Source organism: Benincasa hispida, chromosome 10 (genome assembly GCF_027475165.1).
Source record: "Benincasa hispida cultivar pf3 chromosome 10, pf3_genome.v1.1, whole genome shotgun sequence".
NCBI classification, from domain to species: domain Eukaryota; kingdom Viridiplantae; phylum Streptophyta; class Magnoliopsida; order Cucurbitales; family Cucurbitaceae; genus Benincasa; species Benincasa hispida.
The window spans coordinates 12,257,751-12,266,760 of record NC_143487.1 but is presented as its reverse complement, the minus strand read 5'-3'; the positions used below and the strand labels follow the sequence as shown (position 1 = coordinate 12,266,760).

At 36.5% G+C, this 9,010-nt stretch overlaps 1 protein-coding gene across 4 annotated transcripts; it reads right to left on the bottom strand.

The window, feature by feature from the left end:
* Nucleotides 1-503: 503 nt before the first annotated feature.
* LOC120087646 (arogenate dehydratase/prephenate dehydratase 2, chloroplastic-like) lies at nt 504-4,280 on the bottom strand. 4 transcript variants are annotated; one of them, XM_039044488.2, is made up of 12 exons: nt 3,831-4,280; nt 3,665-3,726; nt 3,474-3,566; nt 2,703-2,903; nt 2,538-2,618; nt 2,157-2,252; nt 1,994-2,071; nt 1,764-1,853; nt 1,614-1,675; nt 1,369-1,453; nt 1,197-1,281; nt 504-897 (listed from the first exon to the last, which is right to left on the bottom strand). In XM_039044488.2, exons 1-11 carry the CDS (start codon nt 4,081-4,083, stop codon nt 1,222-1,224), a joined length of 1,161 nt encoding a protein of 386 aa, XP_038900416.1. In that variant the 5' UTR covers nt 4,084-4,280; the 3' UTR covers nt 504-897; nt 1,197-1,221. The 4 variants fall into 4 exon arrangements, with proteins under 4 accessions (XP_038900416.1, XP_038900417.1, XP_090162217.1 ...); XM_039044489.2 differs by having other exon boundaries at nt 1,369-1,450; XM_090306091.1 differs by having other exon boundaries at nt 2,538-2,903; nt 3,831-4,185.
* Between the last annotated feature and the right edge of the window lie 4,730 nt (nt 4,281-9,010).

Below are 9,010 nucleotides of genomic sequence, written 5' to 3'. Positions count from 1 at the left end.
CAAATTCATATGTACCGACGGTTTCTTGTTTCTTCTATCCTTTTTTAAAAACCAAAAATAATAAACAAAATTGTCAAGTAAACACGTCCAAATTGGTGGTTTTGACTGCTGAAACAATTGGCTGTACACACAACCAAACAAGGTTAGAATCCTAATATGTTGCTTTCACTAAAATTAACAAAAGAACTATAAGCTAGCTTCTTTCAAAGCTCCTAACTCAAGCTATCCCAACATGAACATAGTTCAACTATCATATAGTTTGTATTATCGTATCGACCTCGAAGTCAAAGGTTCGATTCTCACACCTCTCTAGTTGTAAAAAAAAAACATTTGTGCTATCTTATAAATTGTGACTACACAACTCTAACTTATCAAATAATCAGCATTATGCAAGGGTAAATATAACTCCTAACATATTCCTATGCAATCTGATCCCTCAAGTATTAGCTTCCCAGTTACAGTTAGTCGGGCAAACAAAGAACCATTCCCCACCCTCGAACCCGAGCTCTAACCGATTTCATTTTACTAAACACAGAAATTACATGGTTCAATAGAAAATGAACAAAAAGATTTGTTGCCACATATTTTTCTTTAAAACACATTAACAAAAAATTTGCAAACCAAAATTGACTACAAAATTGACTTAACCTCTCAGATATCCGAACTCTAGACAAAATAGTATGGAGTAAATGAATAATTAATTTGCAAAAGTAAACTAAACCTGTGAATGAACTAAGTAATATCTACTGGTTTTATGGAATATTGAGCCGAATCTTCATATGAAAAGAGACACATCCATAGAGCCACAAGCTTAACCTTTAAGCCAACCGACGATCCCTCCTGTAAGTTGACAACTGAGGAAGACGATATACAACTTGGTTGATGCCATATTGCCCCCTAAAGGAATCAATTCAAACAAGTCAAGAAAGAATAGCTACAAAATATAAAAGTACTATCACAACATGTTTCAGAATATTTTACTGATACTTCAACAACTTCTCCCATGTAAATATTAGTGTCAAAAGTGGCCGTATAGATTTTGGGAATAAGTTAATTTGAATGGTAGAGGAGCTTCTTAAATAAATGCTCTAAAATCTATATAGCTCAGGACTAGTTTTATGAGATACAAGCACAATCTATAAATACTATATAAAGAAACTCGGGTTTAGCAAAGTAGACCAAGAAATAGGAGATACCAAGTCTTCTGGATGCTGTAACTTCTCATGCCATACTAGTGTCCGTTGGATAGCTTCCTAGCACTCTCAAAAACGTAGCAAACTCCTGTCGAGCCAATATGTCATTTCCTATCACGTGCCAGTATGAAAATTTATTTTCTGAATATTGTTTGGAAGATCTGAGCAAACATACCTTTAAATGCCTAAGGGCATTTTGTGCGTTTTGATCAGCCATTGATGCTTCAAAATCCACATAGAAAAGATAGTCGAAGTATCTGCTATAGAAAGAGGAAAAGAAAAGGAGAGGGAAAGGGGAAGAAAAGGAGAAACCTTCAGACCATTGAAATAACCGGACAATACGCAGTTATGGAGGAACAAATGCATTGGCAAGAGAAAAGTTGTATAAGTAATATATAGTAGAGGTTTCAATGAATGTACTTTGAAGATCCATTATCATCAGATGATCGTAAGGGCTGGTTCCGCAAAGGTCGACTTTCAATCTGTTTGAGAAAACAAACGGTGCTTAGCTAACGAACTACATAGCAGGTGCATTGAGAAGGTTCCCATGGTCATTGGGCAAAATTATACCTTTGTAAGGTTGATTTGGCGAAGAGCAAAAACTGCAAGTGCCTTGAAGAGAATTCCCGGACCCTCCTCTAATGAGAAAACTATACTTGTCTGAAAAGGAAGTAAGCATATTATAAATAACAGTTTGCTTATTCTAAGCACCATGTCCATGAATACAAAGAAGTAGAAGGGGAAAGACTCTTCCTCCTGAAAGGAGGCAAAAAAAAAAAGAAGAAGAAGAAGAAGCTAACCTTGAATGGCCTATCAATGCCTGGAATTATGGGCTCTCTCGCTAGCATTAGAAATCGAGTTACATTGTCAGAGTCATCCTAATAGAAGAAGAGAAAATTGGTAATCGGTGCAGCATTAGAATATATGGGCTAGTAAATGATAACTAAATGCTTAGGTAAACACCTGAATATCTTCAGCAAGTATATTCAAGCCATATATCGATGCAGCCACTGAGCTAGCAACAGCTCCTGCATCTTCCAATTTGTGAAAAGCCACATGCTGCATAATATCCAAAGTCTCATCAACAATCATTCTGAACAGGCAATTAAAACGATGCCAATTTGAATGATATGAATATAAAATCATCATATCATCAAAACTTCATACGAGTGTGGCCGATAAATAAGCATCCACAAAAATCTGACTAGGCTGCTCAGAATCTCTGTTGAGCCATTATGATAACTTGAAGACAAAAGATGACAAGTTTTCCAGCAGTATAGACCAAAAATGACGAAATATCGTAACAGTAACTGAGCAGCAATTGAACAACCAAAGATCAGGTACCTTTGCAGCACCAGCAGTATCGTCCACTGCTTCTCTCACCAATCCTAGCCCTGTCAATGTGTTTTCACACTGAGCAAGAGCCTGAACAAGAATCATGTTAAGCCGGAAGGGAGAGGGGAGAGTGGGAGGGGGATTTATGTGTATATATAATAAGACTGTTCTCACCTGTGGATGACTGAGCACCCTTTTCAGTTCCTCGATTTTAACACCATGATTGGCTAGTAAACAATGACGAACTGCAAATTTTACCTCACCAACTATATGCAACCTATGTCGAAGCAGAAGATCATAGTTTCTGTGGATGCTTCCACCTAAAGAGTTCTCTATTGGCAAGACAGCTCTGTCTACAATCCACCGCTCAACAGCCTATAGTGGGAAGAAGGATGAGCGAATCTTTATCCTAAATCATACCAAGTCATGAAGTACTTATCATATATCTTAAGTCTACACGATTAACCTCTTATGTGAACATGAGTTACATGTTATTCCTACTTTCTAAAATCTAAAACACAGATCATTTAAACAAATGAAAGATCAATGTCTAATTCGCTCTTATGATATCACAATTCAAAAATCTTCTCTAATTTCTATTATCCTGAAAATAATGGATCAAAAGACTAAATGAGATATTAATCTCCGAATTTAGCCTCAAATTCTCGGAAACTTGGGGAGGTGGAGAAAGCTTTGATGATGTATCAAGCTGTTCAATAAGTACATAAAATACATATACCGTGATAAATAAATCAATGCAAGAAATGAAGAACACACAATTCAAAGTCAAGTGCACACGATGCGAGTCATACGACCAATTCAAAGTCAAGGTAAACGAAACAGCCATGGTTATGTTTCAGACGCCTAAGGTCCCTCCGAATAACTGTAATTGAAGCAATTCAAGATGCATTCGTCCAGTAATATTTTCACAGTTCGATTACTCACTTCAAAAGCAGCATCAAATTGTTCGCAAGGAACAGCCTCGCAATTCGGATATGCCTTCCCCGCAGCCGCCTCACTGTATGCACCAGGAACCCCCTAAAACCGCACCAACATTAATATCATTCAAATGCAAAGATAGCATTCATATCTAGACCACAAATTCACAACAACAGAGATGCTACGGACATAGTCACCTGGTAGGCAACGCGAAGGCGGGATCCAGTGGAGACAGAGGACTTAGTGGATGATAGAGGCCCTAGAATACGAACAAATCGAAAACGATTCCTCAAATCGATTAAACTGTGCGCCACAGTAACATCAGAAATTAAAAAACGAGAGGTAGCAACCACAGAAACGTACTCGGTAGCGTGCTTGGATCTTTGATTACAACTTCGAAATGAGAATCCTCCATGGCACTCTGAGTTTCAACGAACCGTGAATTCTTGCCACTGCCTCCATGAAGAACAGATACACATCGAGAAGAACAGCAAAGCCGCTTCCAGAAACAGCGAGAATCAAGGATTAAGTAAGCCCTGCGGTAAGACGGCGATGATCTGCTGCAGATATACCGTGGAGAGGGAGGTATCGAAGATCGCGATATAGAAGTCGCCATTGCCGATGAGAAGCACTGCACAGGTAGAGAGAGAAACGCGGGAGAGAGGAAAATCTGTTATCAGCTTTTACCGTGCAGATGTTTTAAGTCCGTATGATAATACTATAACTAATATGTATTTTCTCCCAATATCTAAAAAATAGCATAATTGAACTGACATGGTGTTTGAACAAAGTGAATTAACATAGTGTTTAGACAAGATTGCAATACTTCATAGTTGATTATAAGTAATACTACAAATGTTGCAATACTTCTTCAATCCGTGTTCTTTGTAAATGGTGTCTCACGTAGCACCATTAAGCGTCACAATGCCCTCAAATTTAGGGCAAAATGCTCTCTTTTCCTCCCTACTTGATATAATTGGCATCGATTTGTCTTGATTACACATAATTGAAACGTTTTTACTTGTTTTAGCACCAAATCTTGTTATTGGGCTCAAATTCTGAAAATCAATAACAAACAACATCAAATTTAATAAAAATAAGTGAAATCCTCTCTAAATAAAAAGGCAAATAAAAGCACAATGTAGGTACTTTTTCTTAAATACGCTAGTTAAAAGGCTAGTGCGATGCACATGGTTAAATTTTATTAGAATTTAATATATATATATCATTTAGTTTGAATAATAAGAATTTAATAAAATTAATAATGAAAAAAATTAGTCCTAAAACTATATTCATTTTGTTTTAGGTTAATTTACCATGAAAATAAAACAAATTGGACATGGTTGAAAATCTTTGGCATATAAATTTTTAAGGTGAAATATAAATGGTTGTCGAAAAAAATGGTGAAATATAAATGGTAAATGAATATACTTTTCATTAAGAAAAATTATAAATATACTTCAATTTAAATTTTAAAATAATGGAAGAGATAGAAAAATAAAAATAATAATAATAAAAAAGATATATTAAAATTTACAAATGAACCACATAATAAAGTATTAAAAAAAAATTATATTACATATACTTAAAATTAAAAGAATGAGACAATAGGAATGGTTTAGATACAAGATCTAGTTATATATATATATATATATAAATCTAAAAAAATTAAAAATCCATAAAATCAGGAGGAAACACTCCATATAGTTATCAAGTTATATTTTACATGCATTTTCAAATAAGTTATTGATAAATTAGTATATATTCTTAATATAAAAGACAAATTTGTTTAGATACATAAATTTGTTTCATACACACACACAAAAGAAAAAAAAAAACTTTTTTTATGATTATTTCACTATCATAGGTACAGTGTTGCAATGCTGCAAGGTAGAATGCCCCAAATTTTACGATTTTTTAGCTCCGAACATCACGGAAAGCTTTCGTTTCTCCCTGATCTCCTTAGCAACTGTTGCTCTTTCGATTGACCTGGACTTACTACTCGAAGCAAGAAATTAAATGTGCAAAAACACCTAGCCCTTACATTTTAATCAAAATAAAATGCAAAATCTATGTGCCAAAAACCAATCAACAGAATGATGAGCTCACAAATGCTCATAACTGCAGTTGGGTCAAAATACTGTTTTGCCCCTACAGTTACATCTAATTCCTTAAGTATCACTGATTCCACTAATGAACAGTTTATAGTCTAACTATAAACTAACACCTCTTGGACTAGTGAGAGGTAGAGGCCTCATTGTTCAAGACCCAAAATCAGCTATTAAGGGAGCAATTTATCTACTTTCCCAAGGAATGAGAATGAGTTAATTCCATCTTATGTAGTTGTGTTCCCAATTCCTTAATCAGACGAATCCCCGAAATGATAGGCTTATTGAATCGGCTATCATGGCAACTTTCTACAGATCAAAGGACTGTCATCATAAACAGGAGTTCACAACTCACTCAAGATTAAGGTCAAGTCTCATATGATCATCCTAGTTAAATGTAAGTCTCTTCTAGTCACGTTGTTATATAGAGAGTCCTCTAATGAAATGTAAGTCTCTTCTAGTCACTGATTCATTTAATGAAATGTAAGTCTATTCTAGTCACGTTCCATGAGCAGCGGAAGGATCGTTCCAAATTCCATTCGAAATTGAACATAATCAATTACAGTACAACAACAAAAACTTGATGCAACAACTAGAAATTACAGCATGCTAACAAGATAATCAAGGGATAGAGTACGTTTACATTTAAAGACTCATTTTTCAAACTCCCTCGATCAATCCAATGCGTCCAAGAACAGCAACACGAATGCAACGACCGGTACAACACGAACACAATGATCACGAACCCAATGAATGACCTCCATAACCTCAAAATCAATCGAGTTGAGTGAGGACACCACCACAATGGTTATCTTGGTATTCTCGGTGTGAAAACCCAAGTGTTGTGGGCTATGTATGATCTTGGCTTGAGGAAGAGACATGAGAACAACAACCGTGTAGACGATCAAGCAAGTGGGAGATAGGATGTTGTCTCTCGTATAGACGATATGCTTGATAGTGTAGAAGATGGCAGCCTATCGTATAGACAATGCCACGTGATTGTTTAGCTAAGACTAGTTGAATGAACTATCGTATAGTTTTAGTCCACGATTGTTTAGTCTCTCTATTAGCTATCGCTTAGTGAAACTCTTTCACTTGATAGCCTTCACCGTGAGTACTTTCTGAATTGAGTAACTCTATCAAACTAGAAAAAAAAAATTTCCTTTTATCTCACGATTACCATAAAACCACCCATAAATAAATATGATAACCAACTTACCATATTATATTTATAACCTATAGTTTTAATATTTTATCTCATGAAACATATAAACCATAGTTCTTTTTCTATTTTATGGTACTTAATGTAAATCATACTTACATTAATCCTCCACTTGATGTATCTCATACACCACACCGATTATATCATATATATCGAATTTTCTTTTGTCAATTTGAACATTTCAAATCAACACCAAGAATTGATTCTCAACTTGAATCCATTGAGCTACCAAGGGGACCTTATGGACCTGTAGCTTGAAGCTCCAATGGTACGTGAATAATTGACTAAACTTTTTAGTTAGAGGATCCACCATTCGTTAACTGTCGAGCACTCCACTAAAGACCGACAGTTGCACGCTTCTCACTACATATATATTTTTGTGTCCATATCAACCAATCAACGGTGTGATAACCCTTCACAGATCGCTCATAAGTACAACTGGGCCATTTCACCTTTATGCCCCTGTAGTTACATATAACTCCTTAAGTACCACTAATTCCTCTAATGAACATAAGCCATAGTCCTACTATGACTGAGTCCTCTCTTCCAAAGAGAGGCTATGACCACTATATTCAAGACCCGAAATCGGCCCTTAAGGAAGCAATCTATTTACATACCCCTACTTCGGGGAAGAAATGAATTCCATCTTGTGTAACTGAGTTCTCAGCTCCCCAATCAGACAAATCCTTAAAAAGGTAGGCTTGTTGAGTTGGCAATCTGGCCACTCTCACCCATACTAATCAAAAGACCGCCCTCAAAGGCAGAAGTTCCCAAAACACTCAGGATTAAGGTCATGTCACCTATGGTCGTTTAGGTGAGATGTAAGTATCAAGTATCAACGGTGTTATATAAAGAGACTATTAATCTCGTAGTCCGGTCTTATACAAACTCTTTGTATAGGACACTCCCACTCACATGTATCCACATGAATGGTCAAGATCAACCATCTGTAGTAGATCACAACACTTGTAAACCTCTACAAAGTGGGTCGTATCCATAGTGTCACCAAGATAAGGTATCCCTCCTATATCCTTATACTACAAACCTTTTAGGTTATCACTTAAGACATGATCTATTTGTATATCTCATATACATGCTTAAGTTTACATACAACAACCATAGATCTTTGTTTATTGGATATGAGTAAATGCAAAATAAAATAACTCTTATTTTATTCATAACAATGTGTACAATGTTTACAAACTACGAGACTCCGGGAGAATTAGGACTCCAATCCCAACAATCTCCCACTTGTCCTAATGCCTCGGAAGACTAATGTACAATACATGAAAAATACAAGTACAATATACAATAAACTAGGGCATACTCTATACCCGTATATCATCTCCCACTTGCCCTAGACAAGATGCCGCATGTCCTGTAGACCCAGACTCTTCAGATGACCCTCGAACACCTTAGCTATGAGAGCCTTTGTAGACAGATCAACAACGTTGTGTTCCGACGCGATCTTCGTGACTATCACATCACCGCGATGCATAGTCTCCCTAATCAAGTGATATTTCATTCTATATGCTTGCCTCTACAATGACTCCAAGGTTCCTTTGAATTTGCCATAGCCCCGCTATTATCACAATAAAGAGTGATCGACAAAGACATATTGGAACAACTTCCAAATATGTAAGGAATTTCCTCAGCCAAACAACCTCCTTAGCTGCTTCACAAGCGGCTATGTATTTGGCTTCCATAATGGAGTCCACGATGCATCCTTGCTTGATGTTTTGCCGCACTACAACCCCTCCATTCAGAGTGAACACTGACCCTAATGTCGATTTCCGAGAATCTCTATCAGTTTGAAAGTCAGAGTCTGTGTATTCTATAAGGATCAAATCCTTATCTCCATACACGAGCATGTCAATGATACTTGAGGATCGTTTTGATAGCCTTCTAGTGATCTAATCCTAGATTGGACTGATAACGAATAACAATCCCTACTGCATAGCAAATGTCAGGTCTGGTAAATAACATTTCATACATTAAGCTTCCAATAGCCGAAGCATAGGGAATTCGTCTCATCTCCTCAACCTCTTGAGGTGTCTTAGGACATTAATCCTTAGACAAAACTCCATGTCTGAAAGGTAACAAACCCCTTTTGGAATCCTGCATCCTATACTGATCAGCACTTGATCGATGTACGATGCCTGAGACAAGGCTAACCTCTTATTCTTACGATCCCGAATGATCAAGATCTCTAG

Coding starts and splice junctions, on each gene's coding strand:
- LOC120087646 (XM_090306091.1), bottom strand. CDS start 4,083: ATGGCGACTTCTATATCGCGATCTTCGATACCTCCCTCTCCACGGTAT. Junction 2,904..3,473: donor AATTTGATGCTGCTTTTGAA/GTGAGTAATCGA, acceptor TTCCCACTATAG/GCTGTTGAGCGGTGGATTGT. Junction 2,072..2,156: donor TACTTGCTGAAGATATTCAG/GTGTTTACCTAA, acceptor TTCTTCTATTAG/GATGACTCTGACAATGTAAC.